We start from the raw sequence: 27,820 nt of genomic DNA, 5'->3' as shown, positions 1-27,820 counted from the left end.
ACAGAAAGTTGTCGCAGATAAAAAGTATTCCATTGTTGGGTTTTCTGTTAGATGTATCGTGTGTACTGTCCCTGCTAAATAAAACAATGCAAAAGGAATCGGTTTCTTATGGTGACATCGAAAACAAGGTTACTTCTACAATGCAGACCCTTAAAGAAATGCGCGAGAAAGACGATGTTTATTTGACTCTTTACAAGGAAAAGTATTTAACTTATTGCAAATGTGATTCTGAGGAGGATGAAAAGAGAGAGAGAGTTTGACAGGGTAAGAGGACAAATAATTCAGGGTTTAGTGGATGAAGTAGAAAGAAGATTTCCTTCAAGTGAAGTACTGAAGTGCATTGCAGTGTTTGAAAAAGGAACAAGTAGTAATATGAGTGGATTGTATGGCAATTCTGATGTATATAAAGCAGCTGAGTTGTTTGGTTTGGAGGGTGATACTGTGGTATCGCAATGGAGGGAGTATAAGGTAGGCTTTAAAACCCTAAATGATTTGGTTCATTTCAAAGGATTAATACGAAAAATTCGTTCAGTGCCTCTGTCAACAGCCGCTTGTGAACGAGGTTCATAGCATCAAAACAACCGAGAGAAATCGCTTGTTGGTGAACACTTTGCAGGCTCTGATGACTGTTAAACTCAATGGACCCCCTTCGAGATTGTGGGATTGTGCAGTTACCGTCACTTGACAGACCAACGCTACTCACTGAAGAACAGCAGCGAGGAGAAAACAACCTCACAATTTTTCTTTCGTTTTATCTTTCTTATCCTGTAATAATTTCCTTTCCTTTAAAATGGATCTGCATTTTCATTTTCAAGATTTTAAATGACTTAAGATTTTCCAAGATACCGGTACCTCCGTGACGCAGTTGGTAGATCGCCGGCCTCCCACCGTTGCTCCGGTGGTTGAAACACTGATCACTCCATGCGAGATTAGTGCTGGACAAAGCGGAGCAGGAACAACTTTATTTAGGTTTCTCCTGTCATCTCTCATCCCGGCAACACTTCCCACAATCTCTTCATCTTTCATTCATTAATCATTGTCGAGAGGACTGCAATAGGCCTCGCCAGCTGGCACATTTTATTTCCTCAGCGTCCGTTACGCGTTTCATTCATTCACTTTTATTCTTTCACTTACGATTTTCCAAATTAGTGCACTGGTAGTTAGCAGGATTTCTTTAAGAAAAAATCTTCTGGGTGCATATTTCGTACCTTGGGGATGTGGTACAAAGAAGGGACAAAAATGATGGACTATAACAATATTTAGTACACTCTACGCTTATAAATTGCATCTAGTTCGAAGTGCCTGCTTGTCACTGGTATTTTTATTAAACTGTGTAATGACTAACGGAAAGAATGTAATTGCCTACAAGGAACAGCTTTCCAATAATTATCATTCTGGTTATAACAACAGTATTCAAGCAAAAAAAAAAAAAAAAAAAAAAAAATTATGTACATTTTCCTGGGAGAAGGGATAATTTACTTACAGGGAGTTAAATACCCCCTCCCCCGCCAGGTACAGACTGAAATAAACACTAGTACTTAAGCCCTATGATCCTTCTGCCCCCCCCCCCCCACACCGCTTTTTCCTGATTTCGTACCCTGGGTATATGAGGCTATATTTATGATGACTTAACATATCGTGCCTGCGTCAGCCATGCTCGTAGGCCACGATTTATAGGTGCACAGCTCAAATCCCGCTTGATGATTAGATTGTTCTTGTTGTTCTTTGGGCTTTATATTAATTTATTACCAAGCCTTCATATTATCAATAACATGTTGACCAGTCAGCATACATATATAAAATAAGAATTTTGTCTCTACATACTGCTCAGAATTTTAAAATAATCGTATTTCTGTATTAGTCGTGTCCATACTAAGAAGGAAATACACTTTTAAATTTTCCATTCTGTATGTATGTATGTATGTATGTATGTATGTATGTATGTATGTATGTATGTATGTATGTATGTATGTATGTATGTATGTATGTATGTACACTGACTTAGCAAATGTCATGGGATAGTCACCTAATAGCGTGTGGGGCGTCCTCTGGCCCTGCGAACTGCAGTGAGACGCCGTGGAAGTGAGTCGACAAGTCCCTGGTAGTCCTCTGGACGCAGCTGACACCAAATCGTTTGCAGAGCGGCCGCCAATGCTGGCCTGTTCGTGGGTGCAGGATCCATGGCACGGACATCCCAGATATGCTCGATAGGGTTCATATCGGGGCTCCTGGGTGGCCATGGCAGTCGTTGAGACCTCCGCTGCACCTTCGAGGCAGGCGGGATCCATCACTTCATGTGGTCTGCGCCATACACGGTGCCTCCCATCGGCATGGTGCAGTTGAAATTGTGATTCGTCCGACCATATCACGTTACGCCATTATTCCAGTGTCCATCCCTGGTGACTGCCGACAAAGGCTCGTCGTTGCGCCCGATGACGTTGGGTTAACAGTGGCACCCGTGTGTGGCGCCGGCTCCCATACCCCATCGAACCCATGTTCCTACGGATTGTCCCCTGGGAGACGTGTCTACCACTCCTGTGTTGAATTGAGCCGTGATTTGTTGCACGGTTGCCCGTCTGTCACTATTGACAATCCGTCTCAGATGTCGCCGGTCACGGTCATCGAAGGTGGCTGGACGGCCGGTCGTTCGTCTGTTGTGGACGGTGACACCCGCATTCAACCATTCACGATACACCCTGGACACGGTTGATTGTGTGAAGCCGAATTCCCGCACCACTTCCTAAATCGCACTTCCCATCCGTCGGGCACCGACCACCATACCCCGTTCGAATAGTGTCAGCTCACGACGACGTTCCATGTTACACCTGTCACATGTACAGCCACTGCTCACAAGGTCTCCTATACAACTGCCGCTGGCACAGGGGGCGTGTGGTGCGCATCAGTGCTCCGCTATCCCATGATAATTGCTCAGTCAGTGTATGTATGTACGCGCATCACGAGAAAATGGCCGAAGATAATTTAATGAAAATCTGTACCTAGTCTGGGAAAGAGGCACTACAATCTACACTATAAAAAATTGTATTCACGCTCCTATCATAGCTACGACACACGATCTGGGAGTCACTCCAGGACTTACCACAGCTCCTTTGTAGTCACTACCGCTAGGTTGTAGAATACCTTCCCTGTTACCTGGCGATGATGTTTGTCATGATTGTCCTAAGGTGTAAAACCGCGTGGTCATGGGTCCATGTCGACAAGGAAAGTTGTGAAGATGATCATAGAAAACAAGAAAAAAAACGTGAAAGAACCATCGCTTCAAGAGGGAACCTTGAAAGAAGAAAGATTAGATGCTCTAATATCAGAGTCGGGCGATCACTAAATGTAAACGCCTACAATAATCATCGAAAGCTCATAAAAACTGACCAACAATAACATTCCATTGACTATTGTTGTGATGTGATTTGTCTCTTCTGCTGCCACTCATCTCAGATAGATCCGATGTGCCCCGATTGGCGGAAAGTAGCTGGGGGTGTACATGCTATGTGATTGTTCCATCAACAACACGTACTGCAGCTAGAAGTTTGTGATGTTAATAACGAGGTGCTGCTCAAGACGACGAGGCGCCGACTCTACAAGGTGTTGGAACCGTTCTGGGGGTATCTGGACCCACGCATCTTGCACTGATGCTTACAATTGGTTTTGTGTAGTTGGTGCGGTGTTCATGGAGCGTACACTAGCATCGACAGCATCCCATAAAAGTTCGATTGGATTAAGATCTGGGGATCTGGAGGGCCAATCCACGGTCCTAACTTCACTGGAGTGCTCCTCCAACCACCTGCATGGCACCGCAGAGCGGTGACATGGTGCATTGGTCCTGTTGATATATGGCATCTTCATCAGGATACTCCAGGGCCAGAAAGGGATGCAGATGGTCTGAAGGAATGTCCACATAACGTGCACCTGTCAGCGCTCCCTGCAGACGGACAATGGGACCTAACCATGAGAACGCTGCCCTGACTAGAACTGTGCCACCTCCCCCCTGCACACAAGCTTATTGACACGCAAGATCCATAGCTTCATGGGGTATACGCCACACTCTCACGCGCCCATCAGCTCAATACATCTGGAATCGGGATTCATCGCACCATACCACACGCCGCCTCTGTTCCATGGTCCATTGCAAATGTTCGCGAGCCCATGCACGTCGTTGATCTCTGTGTCGAGGTGTCAGCAAAGGGACACGAGTTGGTCGTCAGCCTATGCGGTGCAGTTGCCTCCTTACAGTCCTGGTAGAAATGGGTTCCTGACTCCCATCGTTCAATTAGGCGGTGATTTGACTCACAGTAGCCCGTCGAGTGCCCAGTGTGGTTATGTGGAGGTGACGTAATGTCTGTTCGTTAAACACCTGTGGTCTTCTTGTGCGGCGGTTTATGCGGGTGGTGCATTCTCCCTGCGATGTTGAAGATCCACCCTCAACACTGACCTCGGAAACCCGGATTCGCGTGTAATATCCGCAATGCTATGACCCATGCGCCGTCATCCCACGTTCATAGTCGGTCAACTCGCGACGTGTTGCCATCTTCATTTGTTTTACAATTAGCTTTACATCGCACTGACACAGATAGGTCTTATGGCGACGATGGGATAGGAAAGGCCTAGGAATTGGAAGGAAACGGCCGTGGCCTTAATTAAAGTACTGCCCCAGCATTTGTCTGGTGTGAAAATGGGAAACCACGGAAAACCATCTTCAGGGCTGCCGACAGTGGGCTCGAACCCACTATCTCCCGGACGCAAGCACATAGCTGCGCGCCCCTAACCGCACGGCCAACTCACCCGGTTTGCCATCATCACGACACTGGTGTTTGTGACAGACTACTCAGCTACGCCGCAGCTAGCTGTAACGCTCAGGGGTCATTCTCTACACATTTTCTAATGGGATACCCGTTCCCGTGACTTTTGGCCTCTCAGTGAATGTCGGTCTTAGAGAGAAATTATTTGTTAAACCATCGACTTCCCGTATGTACGGGTTGCCATCAATGGATAAAGTTGTACAACAGGAAAAATGAAAAGCTGGGAACTAACATGCGTTATTAGGCTGAGTGAAGGCACGATAAAAAGCAAAAATATAGATTATAAATGACGTTAACATGTTGTAGATATAAGATCTCTCTGTTCCCACTGAACCGTGTATTGTAAATATGACGAGGTCCGAAATCCTATCCTTTAGTAAACTGAACAGTTTCCGTAAATTTGTATTTGACTCCCGTAGGCAACCTGCGCGTCGTGATGAGGATGAAATGATGATGAAGACAACACATACACCCAGCCCCCGTGCCCAACAAAATTAACCAATGATGGTTAAAATTCCTGACCCTGCCGGGAATCGAACCCGGGACCCCTGTGACCAAAGACCAGCACGCTAACCATTTAGCTATGGAGCCGGACGTTTTACAGGTAAAATCCCCCTATTGCCTGGACTATCTTTGGGGTGCTCCAAATGTTCCCGCCACCCGCGCGTTATTCACGCCATCTGTGAGCACAATTATAAAAGCAAAGGATAGGTAAGAGAAAGTGGCAGAGCTATCTATGAGTGGTGATCTCAGTGGCATTTACTCCTACTTTAATGATAATAATAATAATCTTTCTTTCTTTCTTTCTTTCTTTCTTTCTTTCTTTCTTTCTTTCTTAATCCTTTTACCCTCCATTGTTGGCTTTTCCCCCTGACTCAGCGAGGGATCCCGTCTTTACCGCCTCAAGGGCGGTGTCCTGGGGCGTGAGACTTTGGATCGGGGGATACAATTGGGAAGAAGGACCAGTACCTCGCCCAGGGCCTCACCTGCTATGCTGAACAGGGGCCTTATGGGGGGACAGGAAGATTGGAAGGGATAGGCAAGGAAGAGGGAAGGAAGCGGCCGTGGCCTTAAGTTAGTTACCAACCCGGCATTTGCCTGGAGGAGAAGTCGGAAACCATGGAAAACCACTTCGAGGATGGCTGAGGTGGGAATCGAACCCTCCCTCTAATCATTTGACCTCTCGAGGCCGAGTGGACCCCATTCCAGCCTTTCTTGAACGCGGGCCTCCGGGGGTGGCAGATAATCACACTAACCACTACACCACCAAGGGCGCCCATACCCGGGGGCAAGCGAGGCAGCCCCCCCCACCTAGCTCTCAGGGAAAGGCAAATATCTAATGTAGTCAGGCGTTTTTCTTTCAAGAACATGATTTAAAAGTCGGTATTACGTAGAAGTGGCAGTACCGCCCCCCACTAATAGGCAGGGGAGATAGTAGGTTCGAATCCCACTATCGGCAGCCCTGAAAATGGTTTTCCGTGGTTTCCCATTTTCACACCAGACAAATGCTGGGGCTGTACCTTAATTAAGGCCACGGACGCTTCCTTCCAACTCCTAGGCCTTTCCTATCCCATCGTCGCCATAAGACCTATCTGTGTCGGTGCGACGTAAAGCCCCTAGCAAAATAATAATAATAATAATAATAATAATAATAATAATAATAATAATAATAATAATAATAATAATAATAATAATAATAATAATAATAATAATAAAAATCGTATGGCCTCAGCTACCGCTACCTTGTGCAGACATCTTAATTTGACGCCATCTGGCTGTCATCTCGTCAATTTCAACGTTCCGTTTTACTCTAGGCCCACTAGATGGCAGAGTAAACTGAATCTCTCTTGGGAGTCTATGGCTGAGTTTTTAATGAATTTTGTCCGGTGAACACCAAATGTGTTACCAGAGGTCTTTTACATGCCAACATCGTACGTATTATTATTATTATTATTATTATTATTATTATTATTATTATTATTATTATTATTATTATTATTATTATTATTATTATTTACAATGAGATTAATTCATGAGGGAAATGGTAGGCTACAAGATTCTCGTTTGGAGTTATAGACCTGTAGCCTACCCTGTATCTACGTAGGGGAATTTCTTCGACTCTTAGCGACATTCTCTCTCTGTTCATTGGCTACACTGTAAGTTTAAAGTATCCTCTGGTACCCTCTTTGGTCTTTATTTCGTCTTTTCGCGAGCCTCTTTGATTCCGTCATTCCGTGTATAATAATTGAAGTCTGTTACAATAGGTGTACTGATCTAAGCCCATAGCAGTTATTAAATACATATTAGGCGGAATTAAAGAAATTATAGTATTTGAGAAAGCATCCTGATGAAGTGATAGTGATGATTGTTGTTCTAAGGGGAAATACAACGTATAACTGTCTTTTCTCGCGTGTTTGTGTTTCGACCACGAAGCTTGTTAGTTCCGAAGAAAGGTGAAATCCTCTAACGATACAGTACCGCACTCCCTTAAATTGCCACACTGTATATGCATATATGGTTTGTGAAAAGAATGGTTCGAAATATTTCTCGTAAAACTTAAAACACGATCACAAAGTGAACACAGTGTAGGCCTGTTTCAACGTGGTGCTGGTGCACAAGAGTAGAAATTTTACCACACTCAACTTATCCTTTTAGCATGTGCGTTTTTAGTCTGTGGTAAGCCATTCGCTACGGCATAATACGTACTAATGATTTAACTTTTGACAGGCAAATAATAGCTCGATATAGCACATCGTCTGGTAACAGTATAGGAATAATTTACATATCTCAAAATATATTTTCTACACTCACGTACGGCTCCTTCCTTTGCTGAATGGTCAGCATCAGTCAGCACTGAAGTCTTCGGTTCCGAAGATACCATGGATATATATATATATATTTTTAATAACTACCGGTAGTTAATTCCTCCAGCTCGGAGGCTTAGTGTTCGAGTTCGCCTTCATTTCCATACAGCACGCAATACAGTCGCGAATATAAATTCCTCCACATCGTGGACCCGACGTAAAACTGAGCTTCATCCACAAAAGTGCCGGTCCCATGAAATTGAGAAAAGACCAGGAAGAAGACGACGACTTTGTAGAAAATAACTTACTACCTCGGCAAAGTCACTGTTGTCCCCTCTCACTTGCAGTTCCTCAGTTGACATAACCTTATCTTGGGGAATGAATGCCTGCATTTGCTTCAACCAGTATGGTATAATGGAAAGTTTTCTGTGTGGTACCTACATGCCAGACAGTTCTCAAAGATATTTGCAGTTCCCGGCGATACCGGTTCCTTGATTTAGGATTTTGAGAACTCCTGGAGAAACAGATATGTATGCGATTCACAGTCTCAGGCGATGGGCCCAGCCTGCCTGTCCACAAACAGTTGGCCATTTCCTACATGGTATCACTCTCATATTGTGTTATCAGTCAGAGGATCTGTGTGATACTTTGCTAAACAGTTACAACAAACTTCCTTTTACAAAACTATAACACAAAATGCTTTGTTCTCCTGGAAATTTCCTGTTGGCACACTACAGACTCCTAGTGAGAAAATGCACAAGTACATCATGGTACTGAATACAAAAGAAACTTGTACATCATCCCCATTTGTTGATGTAATTTCTTCTTCTTCTTCTCAATGTCACCGTGCGAGTTAGGGCCTCGCAGCTGTGAGCTTGCATCCGGGAGGTAGTGGGTTCGAACCCCACTGTCGGCAGCCCTGAAGATGGCTTTCTGTGGTTTCCCATTTTCACACCAGGCAAATGCTGGGGTTGTACCTCAATTAAGGCTATGGACGCCTTTCCCATTGTCTCCATAAGACCTGTCTGTGTCAGTGCGACTTAAAGCCAATTGTAAAGAAACTTCTCAATGTGTTTTGGTTACTGCCCTGCCAATTTCTGAAACCCCAGAAGAACTTATGACTTGTCAGGCCTGTTTGGGGCCCTTCCCTTTCTTTTGTCGATAGCTTCATTCTTCAAAGAGTATTTATCCAAGAGGAATTGTAGTTCCCATTAAGAAAAATAGTTTCCTGAAGAGTTGTTCTTTTACTGGCAGAGGGTAAGTTTGTGCAGTTGGTAAATATAATGGTACCTCTGCAGGCAGAAGTAATTATGATTTATTTTCTCTGGAGGATCTACGCAGCTAAAATATTGTGTATTTGCAGGTGGGCTAATCGTGGCCATTGCCGTGGAGAACTGCAACCTTCACAAGAGGATAGCACTTCGTACCATCCTCATCATCGGAACAAGCCCTAAACGGTAGGTGGACAGCTTAATGTTTACTGCACCATTCATATTGATGATTTGATTGGACACAGAAAAGGCAATGTCATTGGATTTCAGACACCTAGAGATTCTTTAATTTTCAAATCATTCATAGCCCTTTGTTTTCTTTAGTATTTGTTCATTAAAGAGTCAGGCCTTTTCCTCCAATAAGAGAGGTTGTTAAAACTGCAATGACGAGCACCTTCTTTCCTGCTACCTACCACTTTTCCCAAGCTCTTTGCACTGATTTCTCTTTCTTGTCTATCTTGCCCAAAGCTCTCCTGCCAACTCCTCTTCCACCAGGCTTTCTGGTCATCTGGAAAATCTGTGACATGCCCTAATAAAATTTGACAGTATATCTGGCTCTGGGAAGAATTTCTTAAAATGCCTTCTCTAGAATTTCAAAACGTTCAATAGGAATTTTGTAAATAGCTTGACCACATGGACATTTTGCCCTTGGCAGCAAAATAAAGTTTTCCAGGTAATTATTGTGGTTGCTGGATGTAAACTTGTCAGTTTGAGCTGTTGAATAGTGCATAATATATTTATTTTTCTCATTATTCCTTTTCTTCCATCAGTTTCTGCTCAGTGGACAGATTGTGAATGGTAGATCACAACAGAAAAACACTTCCACTGCTCTAAGATTATGGTTTGCAACAAATAGGTTTTTCCTCAAATATGAATGATTTTTACAGTAAAAGGAGGCCTGATTTTGTTCTTGACATCTTTATTGTGACAATAACATGCATTAAATATTGCTTATTTACATACATTTTTCCTTTTAGTGTGTAATTTCTGAGTGTCGTAAATTTTAGAGGAGCATGTCCTCCATTCCGCTGGAAGGTCTGGTAACTCCGTCCTCCGCTACAGACTGGAGACATGTTTCCTCATTCCATTTTTGTTAGAAGAGGATTTCAATCTGAGACAGAATTGCAGGAAAGAAAGAGCAAGAAATGGTGTTCTCTTACTACCCTCTGCTGCTACGACTAGTGTGTACCATCACTACGATAGCCTATTGCTCTAATCAGCCATTTCAGAAGACACAATTGATTTTCCAAAAGACATATATGTGTTTGATTAATAAATGCCTATGATGATGAGTGCACAATATACACACTGCAGAACAGGGAACATGCCTACCACTGCTCTATCTATCTACTGGCAAACCTTACAGTCACACTCTCCCCACTTCTTTGTCAAGTGCCTCATCTCCTGCACTTTACCATTCTGTGTACGTGGCCCCTTTTAACACACAGCACCTTTCTTCAGTTCATCCATCCTGTTTGTATCCTGCTCTTCATTTCTTCCTTCACTCTGTCATCTTGTTGGTTAATTGATCTAAGGTACCTGAACTTACACGACTGAGAACATCAGTGTAAGAAAATAAGAAACTGACTCGTCAATTTCAAGTCCAAAATTTTGCCCCGTTGTAACAAGGCTTGAGAGATGGAATGGACACCTCCCAAAGACGCGCTGGTACATCGAGTTAAATGTTTGTATGCTCCTTTTCAAGCACAGCGCAGTGACAGTATGCAGGCTGACGTAGCAGCACTTGAAAATGGTTGCCTAGACATTTGAATAAGCGCAGATCTATTTCTGGTAAAACTTGTGGGCTAGAACATTGACCTGTCTGTTCCATCCCTGGCTTGTCTGAGGTACGAACCAGTTGCGGTACGTGCATGAAAGGCTTTAGGGCGCCGCCCCACCGCCCTTTCAGAAACACTGAACATAATTTCATTCTATAACTGATTACATAAAGAGATGCACAAATGTAGCAAAGTCAAACTTATGGTGGTGTGCTATTCGGTTATACAATGTTATCTTTACAATTTTGGCTGTAAATATTTCTGTTCATTGTTTTCAAAGATATGGCAAAGGCTTTCAGACTGTGGCAGCCGTTCAGCAAACACGATGTTTTCTCTTTAGTCGTGAGGCGGTTGGACTCAGGCAGAAGAGCCCTCATTGTGCGGGAGGAGCCTGGAAAGACGATATGGGCTCGTCAGGGGAAGGAAGAGTGCAGGCGTGTGTATGGTCTGCCCGGCAGAGCCTGCAAAAGCATCGCCAAACCACTTTACGACGTACCTAGACTTTGCAAGTGGTAAAAATCATTGTTGCCCATATTGAAGATACTGAATGTAGGATGCTAAATGGTTTATTTTGTCACCTATTCAATACATATAAATTTTACATTTAGGAATTTATTCTTAATTCCGCTTGAGACATGTTTCGCCCTTCATTGAGGGCATCATCAGTCAAAATTAAGTACTTAATTTTGCCATTGTAATGTATACTAATTTGTGCATGTTAAATACTAATTAGGTACCTGATTTTTACCTTGAGGTAATAATTTTGACTGATGATGCCCTCAATGAAGGGCGAAACATGTCTCAAGCAGAATTAAGAATAAATTCCTAAATGTAAAATTTATATGTATTGAATAGGTGACAAAATAAACCATTTAGCATCCTACGTACCTAGACTTTTCCCCCCACAACGTCTTACATTAACTGCTGCTAGAGATTAATTCTAAAACATTTTACAAAACAATGAATTTCATTATACTGACTAGTTAAAAAAATAATTTCTATAAATAAGCTAAAAATCAAATTAAAAATGCAACCATAAGGTGACGGCACTATTTGTAGGTTGGTCAAATTGTTAAATATGTCTTTATGCTTTGAGATTTGGGCAAGACGAGAGAAATTCAGGTGTGCACTGTTTATTTGTTTTCAAGAATGTCGTTATTGTTGATTGTGATCAGCGTAATATTACAGTGCCACAGTAGTCGTGATTGCGGTAGCTGTTAGCTTGCTAGTTTGTGTGTGTGTGTGTGTATAAATGCCATTGTAGTGTAGTTAATTAATTATTTAGTATTGTAGTGCAACAAGCAGATTTCTATTCAGCTAGTGGCACTGGATTGTTATTAGATGAATAATAATATGATGCTGGTCAGTGGAATGTGGACTGATTGGGGAGGGGGAAGAGATGGCGGTCCAGCACTGCCAGAGTAAAATGTCACAAACCGCCATTGGTGTGAACGATGCTACCAATGTTATTCTTTGTTCAGTCAGTCGCTGTGATGAATGGTGCAAAAATATCTCTCGTAGGATTGGTTTGTGAATACCATTTGGAGGGCTTGTTAGAATAACATGCAACAGGACCTTCTGGGTTTGTGAAGAAAGAAATAGGGAAACAACCTCATGTATGACAGCTGATGGTGGAGTTGTTGAGAATACAAGTCTTCTGGCTCAAGACTTAACATATAACAGACGTTTGAAATAAGTATAAAATATTTTACGCTGACTGAGAACAACATTATTGAAGAATACAGGCATCTCAATTTAATGCTCATGGTGTACTACCCAGTGTCTTGCGAAGGTGTGTGCCTCGTGTGGCACTGGCAGGAACATTAGATTTTTAGATCGAGAAGCCTGTTAATGTACATCCATACTAAGATCTTGAAATGAATTTGATGGGCACTGGTTTTAGGCAATATCTCAAACTTTCTTTTGGTAGAGATTGGTTTTTTAAAACAACCACTTAATTCCTTGTCCAAACTATTTGAACTCTGTTGTGCACATGACGAGCTGCGTGGCTCACAAACTGTAGCACCTGAAACATGATTGTGTGTGTTTTTGTCTTAGGTTGATGCTCGGCTTCATGCTCACCACAATGTGCCTCTCCATGTGGATCTCCAACACGGCCACCACTGCCATGATGGTGCCCATTGTGCAAGCTGTCGTGGATGAGCTCAAGGCGGTGAGTTCCTCTTGTTGCTGACCTCATGATGTTATTTCAGATCCATTGTTGTTAAGGCAGTCGTCCAGGGGACATTTTTCCTATCTGTTGTTTTCCTAGCCTTTTCTTAAATGATTGCAAAGAAATTTGAAATTTATTGAACATCTCCCTTGGTAAGTTATTCCAATCCCTAACTCCCCTTCGTATGTTGTATGTTTACTTTTCAGCCCTAAGGTTGGTTGGATCCTCAACAGCTCTGCCATCAGCTGTCATATATGGCCTAGGCATCACTGAAGAGGCGTACTAGGGAAATGAGGAGTGAGGTAGTTTCCCGTTGCTTTCCTCACTGAGCCAGAAGTTGCTATTACATATCAGTCTGCCAAGCCCACTGACATGCATGCACCAACCGACCCTATGAGCAACATTTTCACACTATTCATAGCAGGGACTGGCTGCAGAAGGAATGGCATTACTAGCATCGCTCATACCTCAGTCACTTTCATATTGCCAAAGCCAAGGATAAGACAGAGACAGATCAATGAAAGTAACAAAATTGCTCTAGCCTATACCAGAAGACGTTGTGGCACTGTAAACACTAGATCCTGCCAGTAAAGGCATAACTCCACTTCGTATAAACGAATATTTGCTGCAATGTGTCATCTTGAATTCGAACTTCATCTTCATATTGTGATCTTTCTTACTTTTAAAGACACCACTCAAACTTATTCGCCTACTGATGTCATTCCACGCCATGTCTTAACTGACAGCTTGAAACGTACCACTTCCAGGTTATAAATTTCATTTTTATCCGTATTGAAGATGTACTTTTGATACAAATTCTTATAACAAAATTATAAGAATTTGTATCACGTACCACTTAGTCGAGCAGCTTGTCTCCTTTCTTCCAAGTCTTCCCAGCTCAAACTTTGCAACATTTTGTATCTTTTGTCGGAAATTCCCCAGAAAAAATCGAGCCTCTTTTCTTTGGATTTTTTCCAGTTCTTGAATCAAGTAATCCCGGTGAGGGTCCCATACACTGGAACCATACTCCAGTTGGGGTGTTACCAGAGACTTATGTGCCCTCTCCTTTACATCCTAAACACCCTCATAACCATGTGCTTTATTTACAATCCCATTTGTGATTAATGGGAAAGTACTGTACTTGCATTCTCCTTTGGGGTTCTGTTTGTTAAAGAATTCTAAGAAGTTTGAATGTCAGGTGGGGAATCGAGGTTGGAACAGATGGGCTATTTCATGTACTGCACAAATGATATGTACCTAAAAGGAATTGAATCTAGGTGTGGGAGTACCAATGCAATGAGCTCGCATATAAAATTATCCCTAAATTGCTATTTTTTCAGACTGATGAGTAAAAGCTGGGTGCATTCCTGATGTTTTATGCTGGAAGTAGCAGGCTTGATTGCTTCGACGATGAGGATGAACAACGGTAGGCGGGTCTGACGAGCTGAAGAACCTGTGCATATATTTTACAATTTGCTTTAAATCACTCAACACCAAGAGCCTACTAAAAGTGGCCCCAGGGAGAGTGGGTTGGCGACTACGGGGCTCTTAGCTGAGTCCTGGAATTGTTTCTACTTACTTGTGTCAAGCTCCTGACTTTCATCTATCCTATCCGATTTCCCTTGGTCAACTGTTCTTCTTTTCTGATCCCGACGCTATTAGAGCATTCGAAAGCTAGGACTCTTTCATTTTCATGCCCTTTGTGGCCCTTGTCTTTCTTTGGCCGATATCTTCATTTTTCGAAGTGTCGGATCTCTTCCATTTTCTCTCTCTGATTAGTGTTATATAGAGGATGGTTGCCTAGTTGTACTTCCTCTTAAAACAATAATCACCACCAGTCACACTGACACAGATAGCTCTTATGGCAACGATGGGATAGGAAAAAGCTAGGAGTGGGAAGGAAGCAGCCATGGCCTTAATTAACGTACAGCTCCAACATTTGCGTGGTGTGAAAATGCATAACCACGGGAAACCATCTTCAGATCTGCCATCAGTGGAGATCGAACCCACTATTTTCCATATGCAAGGTGACGGGTATGTGACTCAAATTGTGCAGCATATGAACTAGGGTTATGTGAGACAAATGAGGATTATAGAACTTTACTTTGGTGGTAAGACAAACAGACAGAGACAAGCGTTAGACTTGATCTTTGATGATTTCAAGAACAAAAAAAGAGGAAGAAAAATTATTATTATTATTATTATAATCATGTGGTCTGAGCTACTATGTGCAGACATTTCTATTGATTCAGAGCTCAGCGCCATAGCATGGCCACTCTGCTCAGTTCAACATAAATCTTTAAATGAGAAGACTTTTTCCTTACATTATGGTGAGCAAAGTCATCTAATTCAGCTTTCTGCATCTACTTTCCTTCAGTGTGGAGGAGTGTGAAAATCAAAGCCTGTTCCTCGTTCATCAGTGACCTCGGATAAGTCTTTACATACTTTTAAGTTGAGAAAGAGCGTTCCTTCAAGCAGTTTGTGGCTGGAAGAACTGAATCTACATGTGCATAAACTTTCATGAGATCCGTTCACGGCACCCTCCATTACAAGTGGTTGATAACATGTCAAACATTTATCGAGCAAGAACGAGTCAAAATTATTTTAAGTGTGATTCCTGACAACAAAGTTGTGTTTAATACAATGATTTATTTTTGCTACTCTTATATTGCATGGAATACAAGGTTTTTCGAATGCAGTTTATCAGGTGCGTGTTAACATACTGTTTAAATGGAGAACCAAAGTCCTGCTGTGGGCCTGTGAGACTGTGGAGGAACAGCCACACAATGTGGGTTAGCAATGCGCACAGTATGGCATTCGCAGCTGGCCACAACAAGTGTTGGGTTCCCTAACTGCGTAGCCACGAGGTCAATTGGCCGGGGTCGGGTCGGCCTCACTGCCATCTCCGTTGACTAAGTCCTCGTCAGGCAATCCAATTGCTTCTCTTTAAGATGGAACTGGCTCTCTATGTGACCACCATGCTTGTTGCCGTGATCTTAATTGAATGCTTTGAGGGTACTGCAACAAATTAAGACATCTCTGTGATCAACAACACTACTTCTTCACTGTACTTGTAAGCACAGTAAATATTTTCAATAGGATCCTTGAATTCTCTCAAATATCTGCAGTGCAATTAATTAAAGAATACACAAAACAAAAACTACTGTAGTACATCTCATTACAGACTGTTATGAGTTTCAGCATTCCATCTGCAAGAGTAATTCTTCTTCTGATTGAGTCTCTTCACACGTCGGCAACCATTGTGGAGTAATTTTTCTTACTTTGTGTTTTTTTTTGTTAGAGTTGCCATATTTGCCTAACCACTGTCGGAAATTCTACTCACATTCACGTTTCCCTTCTGTAGTTATATCGAGCTGTATTTGTGACTAAAATTGGCTGCTTTCCTTAGTTTTACAAGGGTTAGACTTCTCAGCATGACAGAGCTCTTGCAGATGGAATGCTGCAAGTCATAAGAGTCTGTATGAAAATCCACAGCCTGTTTCCAGTCATCCGACTGGGTCAGGAGTGGATTGAATGAATCCCCCATCTAGCAGCGAGGATAGGAATTGTGCCGGCTGCCGCAGCCTGTCGCACTTCTCTGGGGCAATGATTAATGACTGACAAATGAAATGATATTGGAGAGTGTTGCTGGAATGAAAGATGACATGAAAACCTGAGTACCCAGAGAAAAATCTGTCCTGCCTCCGCTTTGTCCAGCACAAATCTCTCGTGGAGTGACGGGGATATGAACCACGGGTCCCAGTGCGCTGCCACCTGAGCAACGGAGGCTCCCACAACAGACTATAATGAGATGTATTAGTTCTTTTATATGTGTGTGTAATCTTTAATGGATTGCACTGCAGGAACTTGTGAGAATTCAAGGATTCAATTGAAAATATTTACTGTGCTTACAAGTACAGTGAGGAAAGAGTGTTAGCAGACACTTCATACTGAATGTTGATCTCGGAGAGATGTCTTAATTTGTTGCACTACCCTCAAAGCGTTGCTATGTCTTTTACCCAGGGGATCTTTGCAATCATCACTGCTACCTCATTTTATTCCTTTTCTTTAAAGCCTTGAATTATTAAAGACAAAGTCTAACCATTGTCTCGTAAGTCTTCCTCTGGTTGTTTTTCCCTCCATAGCCAATGCATACATTAGACTTATTATCCTCATTTGTCTTGGGTTCATCCCCCATCTTCATTCTTAAGTTAGTCTTCTTATTATTACGTCCTCGAACCCCCTACCATTGTTCGTGCTGATTCAAGACAATAAATCACTTCAGATTTACCAATGCATTCATAGGATTGGTATCATACAGACTATAGGGTAGATGATAGGAGACTGCGGATAAAAATGAGGGCTATTGGACTTGACAAAAAAGTGTTTGAATGGGTGACTAAATTTCTAGAAAATAATAGAACACAGAGTATTTGTGCTGGTGGAGGGGTCCCCACTGGGCAGTATCATTGTTTTCATATATATAATACTAGCTGTAGTACCCGGCGTTGTCCGGATGATTTTTTGAATGTTTACCCTTGAGACATGTATTACCAGTTAGTTATGATTTTCTATTATGTAGTTTTATAATTATTTAGATGTGTTTGATTTCAAGTTTCAGATTATTTAATTTTTGAGTAAAACTTTGTCGTTGTGGAAGCTCAAACTGCATACTCCAGTTATCAGACTGTGCCTCATAAATAGGCTTCTGATAAGTTCACGTGCATACAGCTCAGCGTCGGTGGGTAGGGTCTGACACATCCCACTCTGAAGAGTCTAGTGTCAGACCTAAGACGAAACACTGTTTAATAGAGCAAATACCGGAAAAGCCGTACATCTGATTTTTTATATGCTCTATTGGTGGAAAAATATCTAATTCCCTTCATGGGAACTTAGAATTTCCAACTCCAGTGTCATCCACAACCAGTATTAACCATCCCTGTATTGACCAAGCAAGTGCAACAGGCATGGAACTCCATCCCACAAGCTGACTCCGGCACCTGTACGACACAATGCCTGCATTCAACAGTCAGGCAATTACACCGGTTATTAATGGACCAGCATGACACATTTGTGATGGCTTTTTGTGCGCGGATATTAACCTGTAGTCTTGTACCTTTAATCAATTTAAGTATGTTACCTCGACAAATATATTGCCAAAATTTCCATATTCTACTTTCCTTATTTCATGGTGTTTGTATATTTTTTTCTGCCAGTGTGTGATGTAAATTGTCTTCTGCATTATGATTCATCTTGTTGTCAGAGAGTTATATAGTTTAAACACAATGGTGCTCCAGCCTACCAAGTGACTGTTGCTCAGCTCGAAGGTAACATGTAGTCACAGTGGTCAGATCTGTTTTATAAAGACAACTGTTGTCTCTCTTACCATATAACTCTTTCCCTGTATTCTAGGGCTGTTCGTCTCTTCATGTGTTTTTCTCTGTATCAACAGAATGACCTGGAGGCTCGCCGCTCATCGCAGGTAGTGGCTGTGGCAGATTCAGAAGAGGCTAGCGGGGCGTTCGACCCGGAGACTAGGAGGAAGTCCATCGCAGTAAAGCCGGCCAAGGGTGAAGCAGAGTAGGTATTTACCTATCTTTTGAGGTGACTCATATTTCTGACATGAGGCATCAAGTAAAGAAGGAAGACGCAAGAAGTCTCTTGTGCTATGGAAGAGAAGCAAGTGGTTGAAGTAAAGGAGCTGGAACTGTAAAACTCTAGATTTTTGTTATTGTTCGTGAAATGCCATGGAATTGCACACTTACACACAGCAAAAAAAAATATCGTAATATCCAAGTTCCTTAGGTAGTCCATTGAATCAGGCAAAAGCCCTTAGGGAGTAATATATTGGATAGTTTGTGTCTCAACACAGTCAGGACACTTGTGGAGCGCCTTCTTGTAGAACAGTGGCTGGGCTGGTAGTCGAGTGATCTCGGGTTACTCCGCTGTTAGTCTTGGAGCAGCTGGACTGTAGTTCAGCAATGTCCCTATGAATTGTTAATTCAGTGGCTGCCTAGAAAAACTTCATAAGTCGTCTTTTGACCCTGTTTCACGTGCTGCTATCTTTATGCACTAGTTTGAAGCCTGCATTGTTTTGATTGTATTTTTACCGGGCGAGTTGGCCGTGCGCGTAGATGCGCGCGGCCGTGAGCTTGCATCCGGGAGATAGTAGGTTCGAATCCCACTATCGGCAGCCCTGAAGATGGTTTTCCGTGGTTTCCCATTTTCACACCAGGCAAATGCTGGGGCTGTACCTTAATTAAGGCCACGGCCGCTTCCTTCCAACTCCTAGGCCTTTCCCATCCCATCGTCGCCATAAGACCTATCTGTGTCGGTGCGACGTAAAGCCCATAGCAAAAAAAAAAAAAAAAAGATTGTATTTTCTTATTCAGTAGCATAGCCTCCATGGCTCAGACGGCAGCACGCTGGCCTCTCACCACTGGGTTCCTTGGTTCAAATGAGATTTGTGCTGGACAAAGCAGAGGCAGGACAGAGTTTTCTCCGGGTACTCTGGTTTTATCTGTCATCTTTCATTCCAGCAATACTCTCCAATATGATTTCATTTCACCTTTCAATCATTAATCATTGCCCCAGAGGAGTGCAACAGGCTTCGACAGCCAGCACAATCCCTATCCTCGCTGCTGGATGAGGGATTCATTCAATCCATTCCTGACCCGGTCGGATGACTGGAAACAGGCTGTGGATTTTATTTCCATTAACAGGTTTAAAATAACTTTATTTTGAACTTTGTTAAAAATCCAACTCATCTCCGTACAGGCCACAAAGACCCTTGAAGGGGTGAAAGGTAAAGTCTTCCACTATCTGTAATCTTGGCACTTGGAGTAGTAGAGTGGTTCGCTATTTGCTCCTATGAATTAACCTTAGTGACCGTTAGGGCCATATGCCATCCCAGAAGTGGAAATCTTGTTTCTTAAATCTTTTAACTTTCTGACAGGGAATTGAACCCATGTCCTTCCAGGTGAACGGAGCACATCCGTACCGCCTCGGCTAGTGAAAAGTGGTGTTATTTTTAGGCAGCTCTTCAGCTGTAGAGCGTGTAGTTGGCAAAGGAGCAGTGTTGCTGAAATAATCCCCAAGGTGGTGTTTGGGACTGTTTTCACAAACAGGGGCTCACAGAGCAATCCAAAAGTAGTAGCACTATAATGTCATATTGTACCACATAACATGCGGGCAAAGTTTTGCATGTTCCAGCCGCTAAGACATATTGTTGTGTGCCATTCCCTTGTCATCATTTGATGATCTTCAAAAAGAAGAACCATTTAATACATTTGAGACTTATGTTCACCCAATTTCTACAGATTGTTTTATCCTTAAGCGCTAAGAAAATAGTTTTTAGCAAGATGCACAACATATGCATCCAAGGACTCTTTTGTCTCATACAGAAAATAATTCCTATTTTAAATTGATTTTACATGCAAGTGTTTGTTTAATGTCCATTTTAGTCGACCCATGGATGCTTTTTACCCTCCCAAGTGATACGAGTCGTTAACGACTTATTTCTGCCTTTGTGAAGTGATAAAGTCATCGTTAACGACTCATTTCACTTGGAGGGTTAATGTCATCCTGTGTATGTATGTACATTTTAGTATTATTGAACGTTTTCATCTAAATTTATCTTATGGCTGTTGCTGGCCAAAACTAGGTCTAGTATCACAACAAATGTACATAATAAAGGTATTGAAAAGGTGGACCATTCATATATAATTGCTACTATTGAGACTTTCAATTTTTGTTAAAAAATAAAATATTCAGTGGTATTAGTTGTAGAGAATTGGTGCAAGGATCACATTACAATGTAAATTACCGAGGATTGCTGAGCAACCACGTTAACTGTGTGAGACAATGATAACTGTTGTCTTTGTTGCCGACAGGAAAGCCTCACGACCCGACAAAGAGACCATCTGCTACTACCTGGGAGTTGCTTACGCGTCCAACTTGGGCGGAGCCGGGACACTGACTGGAACAGGGACAAACCTCACATTCAAGGGGATCTTCGACAGGTATCTCTACTTTTTTTATGTATTCATGTAATGCAGCCGCCTGCTCCTTTTCACACTTGGCTCCGTCAAACCACATTCCATGAAGGATTCACTGTTAATGTCCTGCTCTCCTACCCTCTTGCCCTCTAGTCGGTTGGGTGCTCGGGTCCAGGGAAGCACCCAACCTTAACAATCTTAACAATCATTTAACTGCTTCTTTCTCTTGTATCCACCACTTTTATTTCCTAGTGGCATTTCCTTTACAACAACAGTCACCATTGTAGTGACTCAATCCTCAACTAAGGCTGCAGTCTTGTGTGTACTTACCTGGAAAGTGGCTCCACTCCATCTATTTGCTATGTATACCTTACTTGAACAGGAACAGAGTAATGTTAATACGGGGAGTCGCTGAGTGTTCGAGTACTGATGAAGCTGGGAAGTAGAAACAAATTCACCGGTGTGCTGAGAAAAACTGGGATTGATGAGTCGATAGATAGATAATGCCTTTATTTGCAGCAAAATTAGGGTTCAAGTCCCCCTTATACTTTTGAAGAGTATGCATCTGCATAATTTATAATTACAAATAACATAAATAATACAGTATAACCCTGATTTTGCATGACCTCGATTCAGCATAAATTCACATTTAGCTGAAGAATTTTCAACTCCCGAAAATTATTCCGTAAGAGTAACGTAATTTATTATTCGATTTAACATAATTCACATTAAAGCAAAACCCCCATTTAGCATTAAGAAATTTCAAAATTCTCAAGTATTTATTTCTATGGGACATTAAGAACCTATGAAAAAGATGTCATAAGCTTGCTAAATATGATTCAAGGCAGAAGAGGGATCTAAGAGCGTGATCGCATAGCACTAAAGTGAGATGTCTGGCTCACATAAACATTCGACCGCGGGCGCTGTAGTACAGTAGAAGAGAACCCCGTTTTAACGACAGTATCGTTATGCCCTTCGGAAATTCCTGTATTGATCTGTGCTATATCCTTTGGTTTCAAGGATTCTCTCAGAAGCCAAGAAGGAAGGTAGGCCTCCCTCAAACATTGTACAGGATACAGTAGTTGTTAAAGAGGGATGGGAAGGAAAGGGGAGAATTGTAGAAGACAGGTGGTCTAATGTTTTAAGGGGAAGGAGATTGCAGGCTAAGGGCTCCATTCAGGATCAGAATTCAGGACAGGTGTCTGTGAGAAATCGATACAAGTCATTGCAGGTAGAACAACCGAGGAAAGATGAGGAACAGGGAACTGTTGCTGAGAAGTGTGGAAGTAGGGGAAAGGTAGGAAAGGGAAATATGTAGTAGTGGATAAGAAAAGACAGGTGGAACTGGGTCATGGGAGGGAGAAAAGGGAGAAGGAAGTAGCTTCTGCAGCTATCAGGAAAGATAGGGCTGACCACAAGGGGAGCGGATCAAATGAGGTAGGTAGGGTCGTGGCTCTGGTCATGGGGGGATTCCATCGTTAGACATGGGGGGAAAGTGTGTGGAGGAAAGGGAACCAGGGCAGAGTGCTATCCAGGAATTAGGTTGAGGCAGATGTTGAGGAAAGTAGAAGAGAAGGAGAAGATGGTAGTGTTTCACGTTGGTCCTAACAACATAAGACAAGCAGGTATAAGTACCAACATAGTTGGGGATGTGTGGGATCTGGTAAATGCAGCACGGGTGAAGTTCAAGGAAGCGGAGATTGTTATCAGTGGAATACTGTGTAGGAGGGATACTGACTGGAAGGTGATTGGGGATTTAAATGAAACTATGCAGTGGGTATGTGGGAAACTGGGAGTGAAATTTCTAGATCCTAATGGGTGGCTAGGAGATAGGGATCTGCGCTCAGATGGCCTTCACTTAAACTGCAGTGGTACGTATAAATTAGGAAATTTGTTTAGAGGTACATTCAGGGAAACGGGGTGATCTTTGGAGCGATGATAAGGGAACAGGGATCTAAAGTCAAGTAGGGATGATGTAAAAATATTAGTGTTGAACTGTAGAAGTATTGTAAAGAAAGGAATAGAATTAAGTAATTAGTAGTTATATACTTACCAGATATTGTAATAGGAGTTGTATCATGGCTGAGAAATGATATAATGGATGCAGAAATTTTCTCATGGAACTGGAGTGTGTATCATAGAGATAGGATAGGAATGGTAGGAGAGGAGTATTCATTCTGGTGAAAGAAGAATTTGTAAGCTACGAAAAAGTTAAAGATGAGAAACATGAAATTCTAGGTGTAAGGCTCATTTCTAAAGATAATAGGCAACTTGATGTCATTGGAGTGTACAGACCAGGAAAGGGTAGCGCTGATACTGATTCAGAATTATTAGATGAAATAATCAGCTATGTGAGAGAAGATATGGAAAGGAACGCGATTGTAGTGGGAGATCTCAGTTTACCAGATGTCAGTTGGGAAGGAAATGCGAACGACAGGAAAAAGCATGACCAACAAATGGCAAATAAGTTAATATGGGAAGGACAGCTGATTCAGAAAGTGATGGAACCAACTAGAGGAAAGAATATTCTGGATATGGTGCTGGTAAAACCAGATTAACTCTATAGAGAAACCGAAGTAATAGATGGCATTAGTGATCATGAAGCTGTTTTTGTCGTAGTTAAAGATACATGTGATAGAAAGGAAGGTCTTAAAAGTAGAACTATTGGGCAGTATCATATGCCTGATAAAGCAGACATGAGGGAGTTTAAAAAAGTAACTATGATCGAGACTCTGGGATGGGTTTAAAGCAATTGTAGAAGAATACAAAAACAAGTTTGTACCTTTAAAGGTGGTAAAGAATGGTAAAGATCCACTATATTATAACAGAGAAGTAAAGAGACTAAGAAGGAGGTGCAAACTGGAAAGAAAGTTAGAAATGGCTGTGGAAGTAAGGAGAAATTGAAGGAACTTACTTCTTTCTCCAAAGTCTTTCCAGCCCAAACTTTGCAACTTTTTTGTAACGCTACTCTTTTGTTGGAAATCACTCAGAACAAATTGAGCTGCTTTTCTTTGGATTTTTTATAGTTCTCGTATCAAGTAATCCTGGTGAGGGTGCCATACACTGGAACCATACTCTAGTTGGGGTCTTACCAGAGACTTGCCCTCTCCTTTATATCCTTACTACAACCCCTAAATATCCTCATAACCATGTGCAGAGATCTGTACCCTTTATTTTCAATCCAATTTATGTGATTACCGCAATGAAGATCTTTCCTTATATTAATACCTAGGTACTTGCAATGATCCCCAAAAGGAACTTTCACCCCATCAACGCAGTAATTAAAACTGAGATGACTTTTCCTATTTGTGAAACTCAGAACCTAACTTTTAATCCCGTTTATCATCATACCATTGCCTACTGTCCATCTCACAACATTATTGAGGTCACCCTGCAGCCGTTCACAATCTTGTAACTTATTTATTACTCTGTACAGAATAACATCATCTGCAAAAAGACTTATCTCTGATTACACTTATTTACACATATCATTGATATATATAAGAAAAGATAAAGGCTCAATAATACTGCCTTGAGGAATTCCCCTCTTAATTATTACAGGGTCAGATAAAGCTTTGCCTACTCTAATTCTGTGATCTAGAAACAGAGCCACCCATTGAATCAGTCTTTTGTCAAGTCCAGTTGCACTCATTTTTGCCAGTAGTCTCCCATGATCCACCTTAATCGCAATACAGTCCAATTGACCTCCTGAATCCAGGATATCTGTTATATCTTGCTGGAATCCTACAAGTTGAGCTTCAGTGGAAAAACCTTTCCTAAACCCAAACTGCCTTCTGTCGACTAGTTATTAATTTTGCAAACATGTCTAATATAATCAGAAAGAATGCTTTCCCAAAGCTTACGTGCAACGCATGTTGTCAAACCATTCCGTGTTATATGAAGCAGCATTTTAAGTAATGGTTTTGGTTAGATTTTCAGAAGATGAATGAAGTATCTGCTTTGGATGGTCAGTGAAAGTGGCTTGTCCTATATTGAGCAGGTGGATCAGTAAAAAGTCACAGTTATGTATTGTTAGCTAGTAACAGAGACAGCTGTGTAAATTCACTGCCAATAATTCATTTACAGAATGATAATATCCAGATCACAATAACCACATATGACAAACTGACTTATTTGGTTGAAGCCACTTTTATTAACAATATTCAGAATATTAACAAGATAACTCAACTTACCTGGTTCATACCGGGGACTGTTTAAATTCTTGAATAATCTGTAAGTAAAAATTGCTTATTTTTTCAATAGTATGATGACATCACTTGTCTTGTTAGTGCAAAGGATAGAGAGCGTTGTCTTCAGTAGGTTACTGGAAAAATTGAAAAGAAAGGAAAAGAAAAACTGACATCTGTTTTTTCCCTGGGATGAGTGAATTATCATCATGATGTTGCATGTAGACTCCCAGCACTAATGTGTGTGATCGAGTGCTGCTGGTACGTGTTGCAGTGTGTTCCCTGATGGCGACGGAGTGAACTTTGCGAGCTGGATGATCTTCAATATCCCGCTGATGTTGATCAACGTGGGTGCTGCCTGGCTGTGGCTGCAGATCCTCTACATGGGACTCTTCAGGTAGGAATTGTGTGAAGTGCTCAAGGATGTTGGGTGACTTTACAGACCAGGAGTTAAAACTACTTCGATGTTGTGCCACAGGAAGAAGAATCATTCGGACATGAGCAAGGAGAAGGTGCAGACGGTGAAGGAACTCATCAGCCAGAAGTACAAAGAGCTGGGCCCTATGACTTTCCACGAAGGCTGCACGCTCGCCATTTTCGTCGGAGTGGTGCTGCTGTGGTTCTTCAGGAAGCCAGAGTTCATCCCGGGCTGGGCTGAGTACGTCACCTCAGTGTAAGTTGAACTTCAGATATTCTCTCCAGAAGTAGTGCCTTTATTATAATGTTGTTGGTTTTCCTCCCTCTATCTACTTTTGACGGTTTTTGGAGACACAGAGGTGCAGAACAGTGCCAGTAGAAGTGAACTTTTAAGATTTCAAAAGTTTATTTTTCATAACATACTCTTTATTATGTTATAAAATTTATTTTGAAATCTTCCTCCACTCGGAGGCTGCCCAAGACAAAGAATGCACAAAAACAATTTGTTTCAAAAATAAAACAATTAAGTAAATTGTGTCTTAGTGTGGCCGATATAAATGATGTTCGAGTATCAAGAGGGAACCCCTGAGCGCTTTCAGCCCCCGGTCGATGAACTCCTCGGAACTGATGTTGAAGATCTTCATCAGCTCGATCGTCTTCTTAGGGACTGTCCCTCTCGCACGGATCATGAGACCCCTCACTTCCGCGTCATCCAGCCCGTATTTATTCACTGGCACTGTAGGCAGGTAGATAGACTTCCTTTTTTCTGTCTACTTCATCTTGTTGGTCAGAGTGCATTTCAAATCTTACTGTCGGGTCTAATATGTATCCTTTCTTCCCTTTAATGGCGATCATGCCTATGCTCATGGTGCCATTTACTCCAATGCCATGGACTTCCTCATGCACTTGAAATCCTTTCTCACGGAGCATCTGGGTCAAAGTACACTTTGATTGAAATGGATTATGTGTGTTTTTCATTTCTCCCTTTCATTAGCCACAATTATTGGGAGTTGACTGCTGGAAAGGAACACAATGTCAGGTCAGTGTGGAGTAGTTCTCGTCTCGACATCAGAGACCTAGAACAGAATTGATGAGGAGAGAGCTTATCTATTTGAATATGTGCAGATTGTCCTGGAGAAAAGCTAAGGTTTCTATAGAGGGAGGGAGAGGAGCAAACAATGGTAGGAGAGTGTGGGAACAAGGACAATCTCCTCCTACTGCCGTCCTGTTCTTCTTCTCAGCTTGTTTCTGCTTATTATATGACAAAGTGACTGGCATCACATCCCATTGAACAAACTGCTCATTGTAAAGTAAGATGGGACAGCATGTTATTGGAGAGAGCATTTGGTGAATCACTTGTGTATCTATATTAGTTAATTTCTTGATTTCTTGTATTACAGAGAGATCCAAGATGCAACACCCGTCATGTTGGCTGTGTTCCTTCTCTTCGTGTTGCCATCTAACCTGGATTTCTTGCGCTTCAACTCTAATGGTAAGGAACCCAACAGACTAGTGTAATCCTGTTATCGTGTGGCTTATCTGCAAAAGTTGTGTGGCAGAAGCTTTTGTTAGCTTTGCACTTTTATGACCTTCACCGCGAGTAGATTCTGTTGTACTCAATGGAGAGACCCCATAGACTAATAGCACATCTTTGTTCTGGAGTAATGAAATGGAGAAACATACTCTCTTGCTTGCCTTTTGAACTCAATCATGTGTGCTTTCTGCTCCACTGCGAATTAATGTCTGCACTATGAACAGCTGCAGAAAGTGAACACTGCAGAACTATCTAACACAAAATATAATTATGTTACATGTTATACACTTGCCGTTAGAACACAAAATACATTAATCCTTGTAGTTTTTCATTGTGTGGTACTTTTCTGAGTTAAGACCAGGTTTTGCAGTAGTAAACTGTTTCCTTACTTGCTCCTGTTTGAACAGACGGCAGTCTTTGTTGTTTTCCAGGTAGGTTGTTGATGAAGTGCAGTTTACCATTCAAATGTTCAACATCAGAAGTACATGGTCTTCCTCGCCAACTTCGCCAACCAGCCCACTGATCACCTGTTTCTGCAAGGTTTTGTGTGATGGAATGTCCGTGCGATTCGCGGTGCAGTAATCTCTGTCGACTATTGCCACTTACAATAGTCAAGCATACAATTTCCTCCCCATTTCAAGCTTTTTACTGCAAAAGCATATCTTGATGTGTAGTGATCCGAGCGATCAATGCCTTCCATTTTTGACGTGTAGCCAATAATTAAGTTTGGTTTCTCTAATTGTTCAACACAGTTTAATTGTTTCCAGTAGTTGAAAGCACCAATACTGTTCACTAACTGTTCTAAAATATCCATTTCTGTGAGCAAAGATGAAGCAGAAGCCGTGTTT

General features: G+C 41.9%; 1 protein-coding gene across 1 annotated transcript in view; it reads left to right on the top strand.

The window, feature by feature from the left end:
* LOC136886265 (protein I'm not dead yet) overlaps window positions 1-27,820 on the top strand; it is a 164,395-nt gene that overhangs the window by 95,239 nt on the left and 41,336 nt on the right. The window contains exons 3-9 of the mRNA XM_067158998.2: window positions 8,979-9,072; window positions 12,723-12,837; window positions 18,290-18,417; window positions 20,730-20,858; window positions 25,296-25,418; window positions 25,500-25,694; window positions 26,839-26,930. Of these exons, the coding sequence (XP_067015099.2) occupies window positions 8,979-9,072; window positions 12,723-12,837; window positions 18,290-18,417; window positions 20,730-20,858; window positions 25,296-25,418; window positions 25,500-25,694; window positions 26,839-26,930 (876 nt within the window). The remainder of the gene's footprint in view (window positions 1-8,978; window positions 9,073-12,722; window positions 12,838-18,289; window positions 18,418-20,729; window positions 20,859-25,295; window positions 25,419-25,499; window positions 25,695-26,838; window positions 26,931-27,820) is intronic.

Source organism: Anabrus simplex, chromosome X (genome assembly GCF_040414725.1).
Source record: "Anabrus simplex isolate iqAnaSimp1 chromosome X, ASM4041472v1, whole genome shotgun sequence".
Classification (NCBI taxonomy): Eukaryota; Metazoa; Arthropoda; class Insecta; order Orthoptera; family Tettigoniidae; genus Anabrus; species Anabrus simplex.
The sequence above is the reverse complement of the archived record's forward strand: the minus strand, read 5'-3'. Positions and strand labels throughout refer to the sequence as shown.